At 41.1% G+C, this 24,201-nt stretch overlaps 1 protein-coding gene across 1 annotated transcript in view; it reads left to right on the top strand.

The window, feature by feature from the left end:
- The window catches only part of myom3 (myomesin 3), a 47,979-nt gene that overhangs the window by 4,896 nt on the left and 18,882 nt on the right, over positions 1-24,201 (top strand). The window contains exons 3-14 of the mRNA XM_034554410.1: positions 4,673-4,826; positions 5,639-5,787; positions 6,971-7,063; positions 7,544-7,632; positions 9,994-10,038; positions 11,956-12,096; positions 12,179-12,340; positions 14,531-14,672; positions 16,860-17,059; positions 18,723-18,776; positions 20,768-20,895; positions 23,818-24,001. Of these exons, the coding sequence (XP_034410301.1) occupies positions 4,673-4,826; positions 5,639-5,787; positions 6,971-7,063; positions 7,544-7,632; positions 9,994-10,038; positions 11,956-12,096; positions 12,179-12,340; positions 14,531-14,672; positions 16,860-17,059; positions 18,723-18,776; positions 20,768-20,895; positions 23,818-24,001 (1,541 nt within the window). The remainder of the gene's footprint in view (positions 1-4,672; positions 4,827-5,638; positions 5,788-6,970; positions 7,064-7,543; positions 7,633-9,993; positions 10,039-11,955; positions 12,097-12,178; positions 12,341-14,530; positions 14,673-16,859; positions 17,060-18,722; positions 18,777-20,767; positions 20,896-23,817; positions 24,002-24,201) is intronic.

Here is a 24,201-nt window from a genome sequence, read left to right as displayed (position 1 = left end):
AATGTCTTACGTCTCACAGTATCGGTCACCCTTAAGAGGTGATTGGGAACCCTTTTAGATTCTCTCTCTACAGTTTTCAACATGGTCGACAGCGGCTAATAGCTAACAGCGCTCACAGCGCACACAGTACAAAGCTCCTTCAGCTCCTTTAACAAGACTAATATGATGGTAATAAGGTCCTTTAATGTAGGTTATCTGGGGATACTGGGCCCGAGCTGATACTTATATTTATAATGCAGCAGCAGTGTGGCTGAGGCGGACAAAATCAAAGAAAAGCTCCACTTTATTTTACCTGCTAACGATTCATTAAAATACACAATACTTAATACACAAGACCTATCTCGGTGTTGGTAACCCCCACCTGTTAGCACCACCAGTATCTATTAATAACTATATATCTAATAACTACAATGTATAAGCTACATTCCTGCAATAAAAAGTAAGAAAGACTCCACATTTCTCCAGCAGACTTCCTTCCTGAATGATGTGATGTGCTTGTCATGACATCCTGCCTCTCCATCAGTAGTCACCACCACATGCTCTCTCTCTCCACTTTATGTGAGAAAGTGGAGTGGGTGAAGTTTCACTGGTGCTTTGCGCTGCAAGCCATTGACTGCACATGAGCTCATATTCCAACTGAGGGTCTCGATACACATCGGATTTCTGGGCAAGTTCTTGACTTTAATCCGTCTGTAAAAGGCCAGCTGGGGACTTCTCCCATCATGTGCTGCCTCACAGATGTCAACTGAGTCATACAGTGGGAACCTTTGTTTTTTTAATTGATGGGGAAGAGGAAGGAGCCTCACATCCTATTGGAGGAAAGAGTTGGTCAGCCTAATGGTTGAACTGCATCATTTTGATGAGATACTAATTGTTAAGTTATTCTTAAGTCTTAAGTCATTTTCTGGTCTTACTTTTTCAAATGTGACAGTTTGCTGCTCCTCACATATCTTTGGATTTTGGGCTGAATTTAAAGACCACTTTGGGCTGTAGTTACGTTTGTTCACTATTTTATATTTTACAGACCAATTAAATTAACAGATCAATTGTAATAAATAAATTAGTAGCAGATTAAAGGCTAATTAAATAATGATTCATTGTAGCCCTTAAAACAAACATCAAACTCTAAAAACAATTTGATAATCCAGGATATATAAATGGTATGTTAAGTAACGGGGTGACCGAAAAATGTCTAGAGAAAAGTGAGCACATATTTGGAAGCTGGAGCTAGAAAGTCTGCCAGGACAGAAAGTCTTTAACTTATTAGTGAATCTGAATCTGAGAGGATTTTGTTGATGACATGGATGAGCCGTCATTTACTTTTCAAGTGTCTTATCATATGAGAATTATGTTGGAGGACAGAATTACTGCTTCGCTGCCACGAAGAGTGTGTCACATATCTAAAAATAGGTACTAGAATAGGGAGGCTTAGGTCACCGAGGGAATTGTTGCCTCTCGTGACACGATTGGCTTTACCCATAACCCCTTTTCTTCTGTAGGGCACCTTGTCCTGTCTGGGTCACGTAGCCCATCTGCATTGGTACTCTCAACAGCCCTTTCACATTCAGAGCATTAGTTCTCTAATCCGTCCAGAAATTAAATTGGACTTGCTGTGTCAAAAAATAATTTGACATCTCTAATGTATGTAGACTTCTTTATCAACACTAAAAATAAATTAATAATAATAATAATCTCGCCATGTAAGGAAGCTCTGGCTGGCAACAGTAATTAGATGGACGGATAAAGGTCCCAGTGAGTATTAAAGAAGCAGATGGCTAATATTATAATATAGAGCTGTCAAGGAGGGAGAGTGAGAAGGGGGGGAAGTCATTCTTATTGCACCCTCTTGAAAGACAAAACACATGGAAAGCGATGAGCCTCAGCTGCGGCAATGTGGCCCTGCCAACTTGGCATCTCCTTAGGTGCCCTCTCCCCAGCCACCACCACAACCCTCCATCTCATCATCAATCATTTCCCCCCTCAGAAGCTCTAAGACGAAGATGATGAGGATGGATATTTTAGGATGGAGGCTGGAAACCTAGTAATGCTGGAGATGATTGACTCCTCCCAGGATGAGAGAGGAAGGACGGAGTTGAAAGCTTTCGGGGATTGGTGCGCGATTTCTGGAAGGGCCCGAGTGTTGAAAGATGCTGGAGCATGACATTTGTTTTGATTTGTGTGTAAATGAATGCGCTCGATCTTGTGTTGGCAAGTGTGGCTCCAATTGCACATTTCCATTTGACTCACGTAATGGTTTCTCCCCTATAATCTCCTCGTGGTAAGGGGGTAACGTGTAAATTATGCAGCTGACTCATAAACGCCTGGTTTTCCTTGGTAGGAGGGGTTTGCTGTTGTTCGCACAAATAAGCAAAATAAAAATTCCTATTTGGAGCAATAATTAAACCATAAGACTTCTCTTACACACTGACTTTGTGTGTTGCAGTGGTTCATTCCCTCAAGGCTTAAAATCTCAGAACCCAAAGAGATTAGAAATACTGTCAGGCATGTACTTTAATAAACAACGAAAAGTCAAAACCATCTTTCCAAAGGCCTTGGAGGGCGAGTGTGCTCGTTGTCTGCATATGCATCTACGCATGCACATATTTATTTGCATATTTATTCATGCTGTTTGGGCATTTCATTGAATTATTGCAAGCACTTGTTGGGCCATTCATGCACTAGTGGCCGTCAAAGCTCAGCTTTGTATTTCTGCTCTCTGTTTGTTGTGGGAATAAGTGTGTGTAGTACGTGTTTGAATAATTAGGCCCTGGGTGCCGTCAATCAAAAGATGGTTCAGGATACCCTCCCCCCTCTGGCAATGAGCGAGGAGTGATAAAACTCTGCATTTATAAAGGAGGCAAAATTCATGATTGTGCGTGTTGGAGTGCATTTAAATGACCATGCATATGGATGTACACAAAAGAAAATTCAAAGACATAAGCTATTTGGTATTCACAGCTACCGTTCACATGTGTGTATATATACAAAAGACGACCAAAGGGTCTTCTGGTTGTGTTTGACAGCCTTTACAATAAGCTCAGAGTGCAGGTCAGCACTAAATTTGAACTGTCCACACTTGATGGAGTCATGAAGAGGCACATGTCATCATGTGAGAGATTTTTAGAATACCGGCAACAAGTCTCTTCACAGTGATGTGAATCAGCCGCAGTGGCGGGGCTCATAAAAGATCGACTTCTAAAAAAAATGTTACAAAAATGTTACAAATTAAAACGTGTGTGAGAAATGACACGTAGGTTTAAATTCAATTCAATTCAGTTTATTTTGTATAGCCCAATATCACAAATTTGCCTCAGAGGGCTTTACAATCTGTACACATAGGACATCCCTGACCTTTGACCTCACATCGGATCAGGAAAAATTTCCAAGAAATAGAAAAAACCCTTTCACAGGGGGAAAAGGGAAGACACCATCAGGAGAGCAACAGAGGAGGATCCCTCTATCAGGATGGACAGAAGCAATAGATGACAGAATATATGAATGGACCTCAACAATCCATGGGGGCGCATCAGCCAGGCCGAGGCAGGAGGCCGGCTCACCAGGCATCAGACACCTCCAGGTCCAATGGACCCTATGAGACGTGAAGTCACAAAGACTCCGGGGAGGAAGCAGAGTTAATAAGGTGCAATGGAGATATGTAAATTCATCCATAAGGAGAGAGAGAAGAGGAGAGAGGTGCTCAGTGTATCCTAAAACATCCCCCAGCAGCCTATAAGCCTATAGCAGCATATCAAGGGGCTGGACCAGGGCAAACCTGATTCAGCCCTAACTATAAGCACTATAAAACAGGAAAGTCTTAAGTCTATTCTTGAATGAGGTGACTGTGTCTGCCTCCAGGACTGAAAGTGGAAGCTGGTTCCATAAAAGAGGAGCTTGATAACTGAAGGCTCTTGCTCCCATCCTACTTTTTAGGACTCTAGGAACCACAAGTAAATGGAGAAGCAAAACCACCAACCTCATCACTGAGCCTTTCAAACCGCAAACTGCCAAATGCCATAAAACTAGCATGTGTGTGCAAATGGACTGGGACAAAAATAAACGTTTACATGGCAAAAGAAATTAATGTGAAATTGCTGTTGTTTTCAAGTCGTTTCAAATCGAGGTTCTAATTGCTTTGACGACCTATTCAACATGTTCAGATGAGGAAAATTACTTACGTCATACATTGTCATATTCATGTAATGTGTTTATGTAACTTTGTAAATGCTGTTCATTCTGTCCACATGACATCTATTGCTTATGTCCATCCGGGGAGAGGGATCCTCCTCTGTTGCTCTCCTGAAGGTTTCTTCCCTTTTTTCCCTGTCAAAGGTTATTTTTGGGGAGTTTTTCCTGATCCGATGTGAGGTCAAAGGTCAGGGATGTCGTATGTGTACAGATTGTAAAGCCCTCTGAGGCAAATTTGTAATTTGTGATATTGGGCTATACAAAATAAACTGAATTGAATTGAATTGAATTACCGTCTAGTCTTGGTTGAAAATATTTTTGTGCAGCTGGAAATATCAAATGTGCATATTAACATTTACAATTGTTCATCCGTAATATTAATTGGTCATTTGAATGTTGCTGTGTTGTAAACTACAACAAGTCATCAACAATCTATATTTTCTGCATCTGAATATGTTTCAATGAAATATGTGCTGTGCTCGACCAGGGACATCCTGAAGGAAACTCTTGCTGAAGAGTATCACAGAGACGAGTGGACCATGTTTGGGAACGAGGCTGAGAAGGTGGAGCTGGACGTGATCAGGAACCAGCATGCTTTGCGCAGACGCGTCGACACAATGGCCATTCGCAAGCAGGTGAAAGTCAAGTTTTGGTCTAAGGAAGGACAAGGAATGCCTTACTCAGATTTGTCAACACACTACTATTTATATTATTCATCATGGCCTTAACCATGCAACATCAAAGTTTAGTAGTTAGCTGGCTTCACAGCAGCAGACAAACTATTGTATTGGAAAGAAAAAATGCAGTTGTTAGGTCCCAGTGATATGTAGTGATTTAAATATAAATATGAATAAATAAATATATAACTTGCATGATTCCTTGCAATTCTATCAGCTTCTGGTCTGTCAGATTAATGCATCTGGTTAATCATATGTGAGCCAACTGGCCCTTTATGGAAAAATGTAATGCTGTTTGGTAATTGAAACTATTGAAACTTTTAACAAGTCAACATATATTAGTAAACATTAACATGTAATGGAGACTTGTGATGGAGACTTGAATTCATGACTTTTTGCATTCTGCGCTCAATGTGAGTGAGTCTGTCTAGAACTTCTTCGAGGTGGGCTGAAAAAAAAAACACAGCATTGTGGAAACACAAGGTCACATCCGTGACCTAGTTTTAATCAACTTTGATTTATCACAGATTCAAATATTGTTGTCTTTTGGTGATTGGTAGATAAACGTGTGTTTTTTCACTTATTGTTTAGGAAAATGTTTCTCCAGCATCACATTATCCAGACTATTTACAGTTTAAGTTTTATTTTTGTGTTTTTTATTTGTTTCTCTAGACACATAATATAATCATCAGTACATTACAGTACTTTACCTCTTATTTGCTAAATCTATTTATTTATTATTTTGCTGGATTCATCTGTGCTGCAGGCAAAAAAAGAAGGCATCTGCCCACATGAAGTACCTGGAGCATCTGAGTCAGAAGGCCCCAGACTTTCCAATCCCCCTGAGGGCTCACACTGTCTGGGAGGGCATGACGGTCACACTCTCCTGTATCGTCCAGGGCTGTCCACCCCCAAAGGTCACATGGTAACAACTTCTATCTCTGCTGCACTCCATTTTGTGTTGGCCTCTGGTGATTTTCTTTGGAGCAGTTTCTGTTAAAGTCTAATGCTCGGGTCGCACTGCGTACCGGTGTCATTTCAATTTTGTTTCTCAAGAGTTGGAGGAGAAAAAGTGTCATAGTCCAAAGTTATAGCTTTCAGTGGACCACTACATAGGATGTATACTAATGTGCACTTCTGATACATCTTACTTTAACATTGTGTTGGAGCTGACACGATCAGTGGATTAATCACTCGGTCAATCTACAAAAATCTAATTAATTATTATGATGATCTAATCTAATAAATGACCATTTAAGTAATTTATCACTTCTTGATTCTGAAATGTTCCTGCTTTTTCAGTTTAATATCACTGCAAATTAACTAAATTTCTATTTTTGACTTGCAAACAAATAAAACAAAATGCCACTTTTGGTTGTGAGAAATTCGACTTTACATTACAACACCATTTTCTGACGTTTTATAGACTTATAGAAAACATAGTTAGTTGCAGTCCTGCATTGTGTTATTAATTCATGGCTCATCCATGATATGGCACACAGAAATACTGCTCAATGTGTCATGTGATCATTCGAGGAATAGTGTAGAGGTAACGAGGTAGGTTAGGTTATAACCTGGACATGCAAATGATGGAATACAAAGTAAGACTCAAAGTCCACGAGTTGCTTTCAAAAAACAGGTCATGACACTAGATTTACGAACCCTGACTTAAATATGTCCCTTTGTATAAATATGAATTACCTGAGTTAATTCAGGCAACGTTCCAACCTGTCGACCTTGATACTTGAGCTGCTGTGAGACTAGCTGATGAATAGACTGCGTGCGCTCAGTATTCATGAACCTAGGCTGAGATCAAGAAGACTTGAAGCCGGTGGGTCTCACCATCCCATATGGGGCCCATCGAGCCCAGTGAGCTGCAACAGCCTGCCCTCAACATTGCCCAGCACAAGACAGCATGAGAGATCAACGGGTCCCTCTGGCTGTTATGGATCCAGCCAAACTAACATTTGACTAGTTAAAGGCGTGCATACGTAATCAGAGGGCAGGATCATGTACCATAAGTGAAGCCCATAGTCACTTTGTCTTTGATATTAAAAATATATATACACTTTTAACACACAGATCAATTTTCTAACTTCCTACCACAGGTTTAAGGATAGTGTGCCACTGAGAATGTCTGACCAGCCATGGAATTACAGTCTTCAACAAAAATGTGGTCTTAACTCACTGGAGATCAGAAGGTAGGTCACTTGCTCAAACCCCTAATTAAGGATGCAAAGCTCTGTGCAGGAAGAGAGTGAGGTAGGGGGTGAGTATGCTGGGGTGTGTATGGATAGCACAACCTTGCTATTGATTAATTTAGAATTTAATTAAAAATTACAAGGTTCAAGATCCGAGGGTGGTAGCATTTTTAATTCCTCTCAACGGCTCTTAACTTGCCGACGGCTCAAAGTTAACAGCATCACTCTCTGCTCAGGTAGACATTACTTCACTGTCTCTGTTTGCTGCTATATTCATGTTCAGAGTGCTAAATGCAGCTCCTTTAAGGTGCTAAATTGTAAGTATGCCCCATTAACTAACTTCATGAAGAGAGACCATTAAGTGTAGTGGTCTGATCGTAAAGCACCACGTGTTGTTTTTGGGATTAATTTGACAGCAATCACAATACTGCTAAAATACTTGTATTCCAGCTGTGGGTACAGACGTGTTTATATCCTCAGGTGCTCACCTGATGATGCTGGCGAGTACAAAGTGATAGCCAAGAGTCCTCTGGGTGAAGCTCGGACATTTGGAACACTTCTGGTGAACTGTGAGTAGTTTTCTGTTTCATATCAGCTCCAGCCTGCTTATGTATAATACAACGATGGGTTACAATGCAAAGACTGATAAACAAGAATTCTGTTGCAGGCTCTAAACTGGTTACGTGAATATCAGTGATATTGAAGGACATATAACCAGTCCAAAGAGCATAAGTGCAGGGAAATTAATGTTTTTTCAAAACATACACTGGTCATCTTTATTACTGAGCAACTGCCCTTGGCAACAGCTGGTCCATTAAAACTCCCCCATACACTACTCAAAAACTCAATATATTGATGGCAATGCCCCCTAGTGTTTTGGTTGTGTAAGCTTGACATATTGTCAAGCGTAACCAGACAACACAGCTTAGCCTTGATCTTCTTTTTTTACATGAACAGTAATGAATTTGAGGTCATAAAGAATATACGTTCCTATTTGTGAAATGATCAATGGATGATTAGCTGGAAGAAAAAAAGTGTTAGCCATGTTTTGTGCATTTAAAAAAACAAAAGAATATTTATTAAAAACACCTGGATCACATTAAAAGTGCAAATTGGGATTTCTTTCAGCACATATTGATATTTGTAAATCTACATAACATAATCAAGAAATAACACAACATTTTTAACAAGGGTCAATTTAATTTAACTTAATTTCATACAAGAAATTTATTTATTTACACATGCAGACTTAACATTGCATTATAGCCAATTTGAATATAATTTTTTCAAACTCAGTGTAACATCTCAGTGAAACAAATAAGCCAGACCAAGAGAAGGTTTAGAAGAAAAGGTTTAGAGACGAGGTGCTGAAGGAAGAACTGAGCAGCAGGACGAACAAGAGCACTGACTGAATGTGCAACAAGCCCACAGCAGCGTGTGAGTAATACTACTCGCTGTCATTCACAATTCAGCTGAGAACAACAACGTGGACCAAATTCCAACAGCCGAGAAGTAAGCCAGAGTTTTACAAAATAATGAATAAAGCTTACTCTCAAGTCGTAGTCAGCCAGTGTTACCCGGCAGTGGTTTCCTGCCCTTGGAGGTCATGAGGTCTCTCGCCAAGGCCCTGAGCTGAGCCGCCTGTTCGTGAAGCTCGAGGATGTCGAGTCAAAAGCCAGCAGAAACAATATTCAGAATATGTCTCGACAGTTCATTCCAACCAGTCTTTTTCCTAGTACAGGGTGAGGGTTTTTACCTCGTGAATTAAGAGTCTGGTTGTCGATGTAAAGCCTTAAGGTGACCTGCGGTTAACGGGAAGCAGTACAATCTGCATGGTTTTACAACCTCAGGTAAACAATTTCAAAATATTGGAGACAAAATGTGAGTACTTCATTGTAACATTGATTATTTTGTCAGCCTTCATCAAGGTTAATACTCATGATAGAAGCCAAACGGATAAATTGGCCAAATATATTTATATTATATATGCTGATCAATGAATAACCATAATTGCAGTACAGAAATGTCAAAGATAGGTAATTGAGGTAACTTAGAAATGAAATTTAAAATGTCTTGCTCATTAGGCTACATAGGTCAGTTGTCAACTGTCATAATCAAATTGAATTATCAGGAACATTTGATGTAATGGGTTCAAGTTTGAAATGTAATTATATTATTGTTATCACATTTTTCAAATATCAATAATTTAACAACCTCAGAAGTCCAATATTGGTCGGGTTATTGCATGAGCATTTACATTGTTCACTTTATTAATGCCCCCAGGGTGCTGACACCGGCTTTGCCTAATTGTATCAGATATCCCCATCCTCCTAGTACCGCCAATCTTGTCATTTTCCGGGTCAGATATGTTTTCCTTTTTTTCTAAGTAAGCCCAAAGAGAATGATTTAGTTTGGATGCTATTTTTTAAATCCCCATTACAGTATAACAGTTTCTATAATTTCTTTAATTTTAATGAGAATCCACAGCAGACTCAATGATGAGAAGAACAGATCTCATTGCAAAACTCGTGCATTATGAATTATATAGAGGGCAGTGGATGTCGTGGTGACTGATGGGCAAACATCTCATTGTGGCCTTACAGCATTATAGCAGAAGCATTTACATTAATGAGTTATCTTTACATCTTTTAAATGAGCCGCTCGCTGCCTGGCAGTGAAGCTCCCTAATGCTGCAGATCATTTAGATGGTCAGGGCTTTAACGATGCACTTCAAGTCTCCTCCTTGTCGTCTATATTTCACACGCTTTCTTGTTAAAAATAGGTTAAAAGGAATATTCAATATGACTTGCATAAATGTGGCGTTGCCAGGTTTGATATATCTGCTGCATCTCGTTTTCACTACATCCGTCTCTGTTTCTGTCTCCATCTCTGACCATCGCGGCCGCTCTCCAATCCGTCCTGCGATGCAGCACATCACGGAGCCGTGGCAGGTTCAGAGCACTGGCGGACCCCCGGTAAGTTTCACGCCAGGGGGTCTGAACAAGTGTCCCCTTTCTTTTTTTCTCCACCACCCTTTGAAGTTCTTCCCCTCCACCGGTGAGCGAGGGCTGAGGTAGCTTTGAAGACTGTGACGCACCACTCCGTGCTGCACCTCCTGTTACAGATATGGATGCATTGAAAGGGAGCGGTGCGTTGACGGTGTTTGTTTGTCATGGGAGTTCGTGTTTCTGTGTGGGCGTACGTGCCACGGGATGCATGTAAGACTACAGTGGCTGCAGGGAAATTAAAGACTTGCTTCCAAATGAGCAAAAAAAGCGACAGCGTATTTCATTTCAGGGACAGGAGATTTATTCCGTTTGGCTCCAAGCTGTGGAGCATCTTATTTTGGCCTGTGGCTCTCTTTGGCCTAGATTAGTCCCCACCATGTGTGGGGATCATGACATGTACCTGCACATATGCTCATATCGGATCATAGCTGTTCATGAGAGCAAGACCATCAGATTTTCTGTGAAAACTACTTGTTATTATTAATTTAGACATCAGTAATTTAGTATCATGATATCTCGATATATGATTTCATGTGATTCCACTCCATTGTCCAGCCCGACTTTTATAAAGAAACTTACTGAGCCATAATACACAGAGCCCCTCTATATAAGAGTGCAGAGACAAAGGACAGTGAAGCATCTCCTGGAGGAAACAACAGACAAGGACAGAAAAAGCTGAAGATGTGACAGTGATTCCTTCTGCTGCCATTCTCTCACTTGTCAAAGCACTGAAGCAATACGATGTGAAAGTGAGAGGTATGTGAGCCACGAGGTCTCGTCAGATCCTATTCTCAGGGATGCATCTGAGAGTCTGTGACATGTTTCTTATAATGATCTAGTTCTGCTTAGAAGTCCAGAATATCACAGGTGTGTGCTTCATCTTTATTTCCCATCATTCAAACCTTCCCTCAGCGCAGTGATGATTATGATAAATTCACCAGGGTTGTGCTTTTCTTTACTGAGTGATTCATGTTGTAAAGTGTGATCTGCTTAATATGAGATAATCAAGTAGCAGTTACATAAAAATGTCTGCAAGCAATTCTTCAGCACATTCACGTAGAACCAGAGGCCCACAGCCATTACAAGCTGATGAAGCTTCATTCAAAATGATGCCAAATTTGTATGTGTGGAATGTATTGCACTCACCTACATATTCTTTTTCAGAGCCAACGGTATATTTGCAAGACAGCGAGAAAAAAAGCCATTCATGCATAAGGTGTGATGCTGTGTAGCATATATATATATATATATATATATATATATATATATATATATATATATATCTCATGTATTTTACCAAGAGAGAGAATGCAAGTGTTGGGCATTTTTTTATGGGGCTCACAGGCCTGCGACCCTCCAGGGTGCTTTGTTCAGTTTTCATTCTCTGCCACTAGTGAGAGAAACTGAGGGAAATGGAGTGTGTTACTGCTGGCTTGCAGAGAATAATGTAAAACTGAGCACAGACCACAAAACAGAGACATGAGAACTTTTTTGATCAGGTTTCATAAACTGGGGAGATGATGGAGTGAGCTTTTATTTGTTATTTTCAGGAATACATATTTGTATACCTGCTCACAACTACTGCACATCCTCTGCTCCCTGAGGAGCAAAGGAGGTCTTTGCACTTTTAATATAAGTAAGGCTGTATCTAGAGTCAACCTACATTTCAATATTAATGTTATCTTTGCCCAGCACCAGTGAGAAAGCAAATGCATATTGATGAAAAGTTCTTCTCTCCGCTTCCTTTTTCATCCACAAACCTTTTTCCTTTTCTTCTGCCTTCCTGATTTGGCTACCGTTTCCTCATAGTTACTCCTCGTCTTTCTACTTTTACACTTTCATCTTTCCCTTTTATCTCTGACCGTCTCACTCCCTCTCCCGTAGCCTTCAATCGTGGGCAAGAAGCCCAATTTGGAAACACCTTCCCCCCAACATGGGTGACCGAGGGTGACAGCCTCACCCTGCAGGTGACCTTCACCTCCGCTTTGCTGCCCTTCCGGCAGGACGTCACCTGGTTCAGAGATGGTAGGTGCTGTTCAAGATGAGTCAAATGACAACCTAAATGTGTGCTTGAGGTTCGTCAGTCACTGTTATTTTCATTCTCTAGGCATCCAGCTGTATCCGTCTAGCAATGTGGACATCAAGACAGTCGACGACAAGGCCTCCGTCACTTTAAAGGCTGCACACAAGAAGCACGAAGGTGTTTACACTGCCCGACTGAGGACCTGGGATGAAATGCAGGAGCACAGTGCTTTTGTCTACGTCGAAGGTGAGGAACCCACAGGGAAGTTTTTTTGTGCAAATACTGTTCCTGTTTCTTTGATCCTATGTCATGCAATTCATTTACAAATGTGTAATTATGATCAGGTTGTTGTTATTTATAATAAAATCTGTATTCATTGCGTTTCACAATGAAATGTTGAGCGTGTTGAGGGTAAAGTTTCAATCTTTAACCTTAGTTAGTTTGGCAAAAATAATGTGAACACAAGTTCTGCTCACAAGCTTTTTCCAGGGCTATCATGAAGACAATGAGATGGTCAAACGCCCTGGAGGAGGCTAGAAGTGGATCTATTTTTTGCTAAATGCTAATTTACCAAGCTCTGTTTTGATTTGAGGGTTGATAGTGGGGCCGCAGGTAGCTAACAATTTAGAGCGGGCACTCCTTGTAACAACGCTGAGCCCTGCAGCGATAGGTGTTTGAATCTGAGCCGTGGTCCTGTGCTACATCTTGTCCCCTCTCCCCCGCCCCCCACACTTTCCAGTCTCAAACCGTAAACACTAAGCTAGTGCCAGTTAGGTTGGGATAGCACAAATACTGGAAATGGGGTGTCTAGCCTGGCTCAGCCCAAAGGGACCAGAAGTTTCCTACCAGGTCCTATAATGCTCACAAATTGACATTATAATAAACAACAGTGCAACTCATTTATATATCATCTGTCAAAATGTGTAAAAACAAGTTGTGCTTATACGTTATATAAATTGAGGTTTTGGAGTCGTGTCCTGACAGACATCCTGAAATATCAAACAACTCCTTTAAAGATGTTCTGTATAAAGATTACATATGTCCCGAGCAGGCCTTTAAATAGCTGTCACACCAGATCACATCAGAAACCCCTCAAATGCTGACTGCTGTCTCTAAACCGCCTGCAAACCCACAATTCAAATGATATGCTTCACTCTGAAGTGATCCATTTACTGTTTGCAAAACCTTACATATGCTTTGGAGTGACCTCGAGACCCTGCATACCAAAATACCTGTGTTTTTAGTGGGTGGACTTGTCATTTGTTGTCCCAAACTGGATAAATGATGGTGTTTTGATTGTAACCTTCACTCAAAATGCTATTTACATTCACCAGATTCTAGGTCTACTTTCTTTTCCTGTCAGCAAACTCCCCTGATTCAAACAGGGCAATTGCACCATCAATCAAGCTGTTCTGCTGGAGAGGGCTTATATGGGAACTATATTTTCTTCAAAGGCTGCTATTTTCTCTCCTACATTGTGCGCCGCATGCAGATACACCAGAGAACCCCCCCCACCTCCCCTCCCCTCACTTGACTCAAACATTTGAAATGTATCTTGGCAGCTCTTCAAAGAGGCTTGGCGTCTTTGAATATAATACCAGTGCTTACTCATGTATGTGTTGCACCTTAAACAGACACAATCACAGTATAATGTGCACTGAATCATTCATGAACTTGGTGTGCACGTATGTACAAATCTCACTCATTCGAACACACACACACGTAAGCCGACACTTTAATGTCAAATTAATCTTCATGCAAAGCTCCTTTAAAACCTTGGCTCAGGTCTCTCTCTCTTATTAAGCAGCTTCTTTACAAGAGCTGGAGGTACTAATTAGTGAATCAGGAAACCTTCCTGCCTGTGGGTTTTCTCCTTCATTCATCCATCATATTTGCATTACAAATAGGCAGTACAGGCGTTCAAAAACAAACGAGGGAAGGAGGAAAAGGGAGGGTGAGGATGTAAATTAAAAACAGGGAAAAGATGAGCTTGATGTTGGCTTGAGTACTTTGTTGAAAAAGGCATCTATTCCCAGCCTCAAGAAGAGGTTCAGAAACACATCCAGTCTCCTCAATCCGCTTAGCATAATTTTCTCATTTAATTTTTCTGCCTTCTCTCGTGGCCTCACATCCACTGGTTGTGATTGTATAGAATATGTTGAGTAACATATGTTAATATGTTACTTCCTCCAGCCTTAGCCGTCTCCTTTCAAATAATATGTGGAAGCCATAAGCTACAACTCCTTAATACCAATATAGCATTGTTCCTCCCTTCCAGGTTTCTCATCACTTTTCCAACTGCCACTTGTTTCTTTTTGCAGACTTTCAATTCATATCCATCTCCTATTTGTTTAGATTCTTTACTTTGCTTATATGTATTTCTTCTGTGGCGCCAGTCTTCCTTCTGTAACTGACTCTCTCCCTCACATCCGGCAGATGCATCAGCTGCAGTGGTGGGAGGCCCGGCTTCCCCTCTGGCTGTCCAGGTAACCGACATCAACAAGGACTATGTCTTCCTTACCTGGCAGCCACCCAGTGCTGATGGAGCCTCACCTGTTGAAGGTTATTATGTGGAAAGGTGAGTGAGCCTGCATCTCTGGGTTTACTTCACTTCTCTGACAATGAAGTTTGATTAGCGAGCTCGTTGGGAAGCTTTCACAAGCTCACAGGATTTTGAACATGAAGTGTGACTGCACACTTTCAATAGCACAAAACATCTATTAACCAGCGTCAGCTTCTGTGACATCTCAAAAATGAATTACAAGACTTCAGCAATTGAATCATAATTAGCAACTAATGATCAGATTTATGATCAATCAAATCTGACGATTATTTTCTCCATTACCCAACTAAACATTTGGTGTATAAAATGTATGAACATTGTGCACAATGAATGCCCTAGCTGACATGAAAATAATCACATTTTTGTAACGGGTGGTGGAAGGACCCAAACGCAATACAACAAATGGTGGGTTGAAAGCAGGTTTATTCCTGCAGAACACACAAGGGGAACAGACAAGGAAGAAGGCAGGAAACCTGGGGTCGGGGACAGAATATGATGGTGGTTACCAGGGCAGAAGGTAAAGTGGAGAAGTCCAAGCAGCCAGGGTCGTACTGGAGGGAGCGGTGACCCAAGGTCACGGAGAACGATCTGGCTGTGACTGTGAGTGACACTCGGGCTTATATACTGAATGGAGTCGGTGCAGCAGAGTGGCCAGGTGACTGCAATAGAGCTGACGAGGTGGGTGTGACCGACAGGTGTACAGAATGAGTTGATGAGGTGGGTGTGACCGACAGGTGTACAGAATGAGTTGATGAGGTGGGTGTGACCGACAGGTGTACAGAATGAGTTGATGAGGTGGGTGTGACCGACAGGTGTACAGAATGAGCTGACGAGGTGGGTGTGACCGACAGGTGTACAGAATGAGCTGACGAGGTGGGTGTGACCGACAGGTGTACAGAATGAGCTGACGAGGTGGGTGTGACAGACAGGTGTACAGAATGAGCTGATGAGGTGGGTGTGACAGACAGGTGTACAGAATGAGCTGATGAGGTAGGTGTGACAGACAGGTGTACAGAATGAGCTGATGAGGTAGGTGTGACAGACAGGTGTACAGAATGAGCTGATGTGGGTGTGACCAACAGGAACTAGAGGTTATTAAGCATTTTTGATTGAAGATTGTAACAATTGTAAAAAAATAACTATTAATTTGTTAAAATATTTTTTTTTACCTTTCAACTTCATTATTGTTCTTTATTTGATACTCTGTATTTTTCATATTTAAAATAGCAGATTGTCAAGATAACAAATCTATTTATTACTGGTTTATTGGTTTTTCAATTATTGTTATCTGTTCATAATAATAAACTTGCAGTAAAATCTGTTTTTCTTTACATATGGCTGATTTTCTTCTTTTTCACATGTGCTTCAGTAGAAACAAATATTTAGAGTATTGATGAAAAGTCTTTTGACTGCATTTGATTTTCCATTGCCAGTAAAAATGTATCTCACACAGTGAACTCACACTGATTTAATCTCCATAAAAAGTGTTCTAAAGTGTTCGCCGCCATGTCCTGTATTGCAAATCATCAAAAGACATACAGTACATCCATCCTGCTGAACATGCATGCCGCTGTTGTGGAAATTAGATTAGGGCAGATAAAGATGCCGCTGGTGGTGGTGGCCAGCAGTGAGGTTGTATCTATTTGGCAGTGTTCACATGAGATGAATGGTGTACATGATAAGTATCAGCCCTCAACTCTATGTTAACAGAGTGAAAGACTCCCGCAGGAGAACAGGCGCTGCACTTATCACTAACACCAATCAAACAGGATTGTCCTGTACGTGTTTGTACACACTGTATGTGTGTGTCTTTTTGGGTGAGGAGAGGACAACGTAAGACACCTAGTTCCCTATAAAACTGCACTCTTTCCTGTCTTTGTTTTTTTTTTTCAAGTTGCAACAGTTTGTTATGGATGTTGTATAATCTGAGCTTGCGTTCTACTTTAAAAAGGTTGTTTTTCGCTGTGTTTGGAGGCCCCTTATTTTTATATGTCGCTGTCTGGTCACAATTGTGGGTCTGGGTTGGATACTTACTGACTTAGATGTGTTGTTGTGTCGCCTACAATGCTTTAAAATTGTTTCCATAATGTGACACTGAATATACTATTATGTGTTTTGTTCTTTGTTTACCTCTTATTTAAATGCCTCTCTCTCTCTCTCTCTCTCTCTCTCTCTCTCTCTCTCTCTCTCTCTCTCTCTCAGATGTGACATCAATGAAGGTCATTGGGTGCGCTGCAATGTGCATATTCAGAAAATGTGCTACTACCCGATGTTTGGGCTCAAGGAAGGAACTCCGTACCAGTTCAGAGTTCGTGCTGTTAACCAGGCGGGAGCAGGGCGCCCCTCCAAGGCTACCGAGCCCGTCCTCACTGCAGACCCCCTGGAACACAGCAGGACCACAGGTACCACATCACACACTCATAGAGTATCACACTGATAGTCACCACAGGTAGATGAACACAAATTGGTGACAAATTTAAAGAAAAAAACTATATGACCTGTTTGGTTTAGACAAAGTTAATTAGTGGTGAGAAAGCAAAAACAGAACAACCCCAAGATTTAGTGATTGCAGTTATGTGACTTGAGCATAAATTAATAAGTTAATCATTGTTAAATCAGTATGCTGGTCTTGGAATTTATGCTTTATCATCGAGCAACCACGTAGACCTTTCAATCAGACAAGCTATTAAAAACAGAGGCGTGTAGAGCTTGCGTCCCACGCCGTGTACCAGATCCTTTATAAAAAGGGAGTGAAATGAGTAACGGTCACACAACTGTGCCCCCTGTTATGTTACATTACAAGATGCAGTTTATATTATTAATGATTGTACTCAATTATTTATCTGTGAGCTGGTTTCAGAGGATAAATAAACAAAGGTGCACCATGGCCCGCTGTTGATCCCAAAATTCTGATCACCTGATCACCTCAGCTGACGATGCATAATGCAGTCGCCCCAAACTGTCCAATCAGTACTTGTCAGTCCACATTACTCCATGTTTTCCTGGCTCTGGACCAGTGAAGCCAATGAGGAAGTGCCCTAAACTTGCATTCTCTCTAATAGCTATCAGGGGGCAACTCTCTGGTTGGAAAAAGGACTCTGGTTGTATAGAAGTATGGGTGTGTAGAAGTCTATCAGAAAATGACACTTGTTCTCACTTGATTTCTTACCTGAGGAAAATGTGCAAATATGAGTTTATGGTCTTAATCGCTAGTTTCAAGTATTCTTCAATGCAGCATGATATCCATTTTCTAAATGATGTTGCCATTTAGAGTAAAATAGATGATAATGCAGGGCATACTTAAGGGCATGGCTACCTCATGATTGAAAGGTCGCTATATCATAACTGGTGTACGGTGTCGCTATCACGGCGTCACTCCTACAAAACCTTCCATAAGTAGAGGGGAGATCTGCAACTGTGAGGATCACAACACACAATTCAAATAATGTTCACACTCACAGCTCACACACAGGTTTTTCACTTTAATTTGTCACCACTCAATCCTGCTGTTCAAACACCTCATCTGCCTCAGTTGCTGTGTTTACACCTGCACACTTTCAGCACCACCAGAGAAAACAGATGTGTGCAGATGTGGATTCTCATTTTATAACACTGGAAGGTTTCGTGCAGATGTCACTGCAACAGCTTTTTTCGCGGCATCCTGTACTGTAACACTTTGTTTCTTAAAAGGCTACTTTTGAGGTGTTTAAGGTTGTGTTGAATACGTCATACAGTGGAGGGATGGTCGAGAGAGACGTGTGTGTGTGTGTGTGTGTGTGTGTTCGTGTGTGTGTGTGTTCGTGTTCGAGGGAGGACAGATGGGCTCTGGTCCGATGCTGTGGATCATTAACCACAGATGAAGGACAGACAGAAGGTTGACTTGCCTCCAGCCGGCTGTCCATCCTTCCATGTCGCTCCCTCTAATTTCTCTGTGTCTGTCTCTCGCTCTCTCACCGGTGACTGCTCCTCTAACATTAACACTAATAGTGTTATCACGGGCACTCGTATAACTTCATTACACTGATATGTTCCCTCATCTCCCTCTCCGTCTCCCCCGTTTCTCAGTGGTCAAAGTAGACAGAGGGAGGACGGTCACCATTACCAAAAATGAACTCGAAGGTGAGAATGCCGCATTTTTATTTCACCGTGTATAATTAAGTCATAAAAAGATCATGAACATTGAACATTTTCACCTGTGATTTGAAAATAGCATCTATATTTTCCTTGCACACAGGGCGCCGCCTCCTCGCCTTTAGGCTGCCTCGTGCTCGTGGCTTAATGCATCTTCATATTATACTTAACAAAGAGCTGCAGTAATGGTATGGCTGAGGCAATGAGTGTTTCCCCCATTTGCAGAAGTGAAAAGAATGAACAGTCCTTGGTGGTGTCCTTCTAAATGCACATAATGGACCCGAGGTAGGGTGAATGCCTGTGAAGAGGGCTGCTAACCTTGACAATGTAACTCAAAGACAGAGATAAAGGGAGAGGAGGAGGAAGATGTTTTCGACGAGGCAACCAAAAAATAAATATAGCAAGGACAGTGGATTCATATTTGTTTACACCCTGTTCTTTAATGGAGCAGAAAGTAGCTTGTCAGAAAGTGTGTGTGAAAGAAAGAGAAGTGTGTTTGTGTGCAGCGTTTATCAAAGTAATCAGATGACGGAAAGAGAAAGTTACATTCAAGCAAATACACATTTTAAATGATTTTTTAATCCATCAAATAGCGGAAGTGTCGACTCGAGTCACATGACTTGGATTAGAGACGGGTCACACATTTAATGGATTTTGACTTGACTTAAGCCATAAAGACTCACAACTCGAGTTGGATTGTAACGCCAATGACTCGTGACTTTACTTGAACTTTACTTGACACGTGACTTTACTTGAACTTTACTTGACTCGTGACTTTACTTGAACTTTACTTGACTCGTGACTTTACTTGAACTTTACTTGACTCGTGACTTTACTTGAACTTTACTTGACTCGTGACTTTACTTGAACTTTACTTGACTCGTGACTTTACTTGAACGCCAATGACTCGTGACTTTACTCGAACAAAGATTAAGTATTTTATTTAAAAAGTGTGCCACAAATCAATTGATTTCCTGAATCGTTTAATATTCTGGAAAACCGCTAGCTTGACTTCATGCAAAGCTAAGCTAATCGTGTTCTAGCTCCAGCTTTGTACTATTCCTTTGAATAAAATAGTGTGTAAAATTTGAAATACAACTTTAAGGAGTCAAAAAGAAACATTATTTTAAAACAATATTCCAATATTGATTGGTTTTTACAATTATTTGGTGTTATTTCAGGTTACACTCCGGGTTTAAAGGCACCTGTCGTGAACCAGTTTCCCCTATTCGGCCCTAAATATCTCTTTATATTTAATGTGCTGCATGTTTAGGATCATTGTCACGCTGTGTGCAAACATTAAAAGAGCTACACTGTCCACCCAACATGGATGTGAACATCCACCTCAAGCCCAAAATGACACATCAGCACTTTCACCTCATAGTCGTGGTTTCATTTCAAATTCAATGTGCTGACTACAGAGCTACTACAGAGGAAAATATTACAGGCTGCACACACACACACACACACACACACACACACACACACCCCGACACACGCACACACACAGGCTTGCTACTTCTACCCCTTCTTCTACCAGATCAGATCTTTCATTTCATTGCACTCTCTTTGCTCTGAAGTTCCTCTCTGATCCAGACTGCAGCTCTGTAACTCTTCAAGGGATACAAACAAAGACTTATAAAGAGACAGAGGGGCACAAAAGACTAAATCAGAACGCTTCCATCGTCCTTGAATCTTTTGGAGAGTTTTTGAAAGTGTGCTGACTCAAGCCATTTGACTGTATTTTATATGCATATATTTTAGGAATGGAGCTGAAATTTGGGGCAGTAAAGTAAATTCCACCCATCGTGTGCCTGCCAAATCCAACAGAGAAAGCATTACATTTCCTGATGCTAATATTTTGATATAAAAAAACAGCCAGCACTTTTTGGACTCCACATTCTCACTGACCTTGTTCTAACTTTTCCTTGTCCACCTCCTCATCTTCCTCCTCCTCTTCCTCCTCCTCTGCTCTGCAGGTCGGGTCAAAGCTCCTTTCCCTCCCACCAATGTCCACGCCTGCGAGGTGAGCGAAACCTACGTGGTGCTGAGCTGGACCGAGCCTGAACCCAGAGGCAGTGAGCCACTCACCTTCTACGTGGAGCGGGTCTGTCTACACACACACAGACACGCACGTACACGCACGTACACACACACACATGCACACACACGCACACACACACGCACGCACACACAAATGTTCATATTACAGTTACTCTATAATTGTCCCTTTACCTTTCACCTAATCTCGGTCTTCCTAAAGGACAACTTGCAGAAAACTGGCTGCAATTAGGTCATTCTTTTTTTTCTGACATAAGTTGATTGTAATATTATTGTTTTATGAAGTTTGGGAGAGCATTGAGGGTTTTGAAAGCTGGTAAATTCCAGGAAGCAAAGACATCTGACATTTAGAGAGTAGGCTGCTATCTTTGAGCTGTGTTGTCAAGGAGAACTTATATATTTATATATTTAAATATCTTTATTTTAAGTAATTTTTGACTGCAAGACATCCCACCATCACACGAGCTGAATGATTGAGAAGAACCTTCAGCGACAGTTATAATAACAACTGCATTACTGCAAAGTAAAGGCGGACTACTTGGTTATCCCTCTCACGTTTTGGGTCTCAGAAAGTTCATCTTCATAGCATATTTAAATAAACAGACCAATAGCGGCCTTGAAGGTGCGAAATCAGTCTGAGAACGTAATATAACTGGGCAGAGGTTATGCAACATATACATGATTTGTTGTTTAGGGGGCAGTAAATTAAAATCAGAAATAGGTCAGATGGTTTGGTGTTTTGTGGTTTTGTAGTAACAAACCAACATACCTTTCACCAAAATCATATGGATGTTGTTTTTAGCATCTTTCAGCTCATTGTTCTGGTTTTACCACAACTTTATATAAATGTAGTCTCACTGCTCATCATCATCATCTTTTCCAGCAGCAACAGCAGACAGCTGTCACCTACCTGCCAAATACCAAACCAAAGACAGTCACAGTGAGCGACTAGCTGCTGAACATTATGGAGCATTTAACCTGTAAAATGTGAAATGCGTTAGTGGAGAGTAAAACAGAGCTAAAAGTAGATTAAATATTGGATTTACTTTGTCCAGGTTCCCAGACACATGACTTTAAATGAATGAATGTGTTGCTCCATATATGCTGGATGAAACCAAATAGGCACCAGTTTGCTGGCTATTTGCCATCAGGAGCCCCTTAAAAGGTACAATGTGTAACATTTCAGGGAATAGAAAACAAGAAAAAGCACAAACACACCTACAAAGCGGTTTTCAAGCGAGCAGATACAGACATGCTATCTCGTACACACAAGATCCACACAAGAAGTATGAATATATTCAAACTCTAACCCCCTTTGTAAATAGTAAGATTCATCCGCTGAGCACAAGGATACATTTTCTTGCATCATCAGTTCCTCCATTGTCTTGCTGGGTTTAGGCAGTCCGTTGCTGGAGTGTGAGCCAAATTAACAGCAGGCTCCTGACCGTAGCACTAATTAAAGAGACACAAGAAACATACACACTTCTACTACTGTGCCAGTTTAAGTGGGAATTTGTGGACTCATTAAAAGCGAGCAGACCTCGATGTTCCTCTTTTGTGCCTTGCACTTTGCCATTGGTTTAATGTTCTTGCTTGCATATATTCTAACTGGTGATTTAAAAACTACCTGGATCTGTGATCTAAAGGTTTGGTTTCAAATAAATTCAAATAAATCGTGATTATATGCCTATAAAAGAAACAGCTTAAATAGTGAGATTTTTTTAAATTCAGTGTTCAAAAGGACGCCAAAATAACAAACCTTTTCTCAAAGGCACCGACCTGTTCATTATAACAATAAAGGGCTTCAGCTCTCCAATATCAACCCACACACCCAACAGCTTCCATAGCTCCAATAATTGGAAAACTGACACAGGAAATAGATTTTTTTTTATTGGACTTTTGTAAGTTGCCGTGGTAATAAAACTGTCAAATCTGTCAAAGGCCGCTGAAATTACTAAAGTCTGCTGCTTCACTTCTGCTTATGTAATGAGGTGAACATTCAAATATCCCATTCGCCCTTGAGCAAGCACTTTATAATCCCTGATCTCCTTAATGTACCCTTTTGTTAGTATTTCTTCTTCAAACATGGAGCTAGAGAAGGAAATAATGGTAACTCTGAGGAGGATAACAGAAAAGTAAACTCAGACTAGAGAAGGTTAATGTCATTTAGCATCATTAGCTGAAACGATTAATTGATAAAGATTAAGAAAGATGTCAATATAAGCCAGTAGTTTATCTGCATGTCCATCTGTCTTTTTGGCTTCATCTTGGGATTTGTTTAAGATCATCTGCACTTTCGTTTGCCTTTCTGAAACTTAAAATCCACACCTCTGCCAATCACACCAGCTGATCTTTATTTATTGTTGCTCTTGTCTGCAATAATCACCAGTTAAAGGGGCAAACATTTCCAATGGCTCTCAAACATGGCGTCGGCTGAACCCCCGAATGGTGCGAACAGCTCTAACAGTGCAAACTAGGACAACATTGCAGACGGAGCTAACAGTGTTTATCTGAAGGAGAACCGAAGGGTGGGCGCTACGCTTCCACTGAGACGTTAACAGCTGTTACGTCTGTATGAGAGCAGTATAGAGCGATGGCTGTGAGCTAAAGTTAGCATGCTAAAGTTAGCATGCTCACAAGCACAAACATGCACTAAAAGCACTTGTGGCCCGTCCCGCTATGTCAAAAAAGCAATGAGAGGCTCAGATAACAACACACACAGAGGGACAATCTATGCTCAGGTAGATATTACTCCACTATATCTTTACTTCGCAAATAGTTGTTTGCAGATATATTAATGCTCTGAATCCAGATCTTTGCAACCACACAGTAAAGATTATACATTTTTTTTGCCAGTCCTAGCAGGTTGAATCCTCCAGCATGTCTGAAAGAGACTGAATAATTAACATGTCCTTGAGATAGATGTAGATGGTGCTTTCAAGTTGTCTTTGTTTTGTGGGGGGATCAGTCCCTGGCAGGGAAGAGCAGCTGGGAGCTGGCCAGTCTGGACATGGAGGTAAACTCTCCCAGGTTCCCAGTGTTTGACCTGGCCAAGGGCAAGCAGTACTGCTTCCGAGTGCGCTCCATCAATAAGTACGGAGTCAGTGACCCCTCTGAGCCGAGTGCCCCGATCTCCTTGGCGAAGCCACAAGGTGAGAAATGTGCTACGTACGATACTGTAAGCATCAATTGCTCTGCCGGTTGTGACGGTCAATTGGATTTTGTAGTTATGCGAACATAGATCATCGTAACTCATCTGCCCGCTTGTGTAGCTGCACACTTGCGTCAGGATCACAATTTGCAGTTTACCTCGGGTTTGATAATAATAATAATAATAATAATCGTGATTTGT

The sequence above is a fragment of the Cyclopterus lumpus genome, chromosome 16 (assembly GCF_009769545.1).
Source record: "Cyclopterus lumpus isolate fCycLum1 chromosome 16, fCycLum1.pri, whole genome shotgun sequence".
Classification (NCBI taxonomy): domain Eukaryota; kingdom Metazoa; phylum Chordata; class Actinopteri; order Perciformes; family Cyclopteridae; genus Cyclopterus; species Cyclopterus lumpus.
The sequence above is the reverse complement of the archived record's forward strand: the minus strand, read 5'-3'. Positions and strand labels throughout refer to the sequence as shown.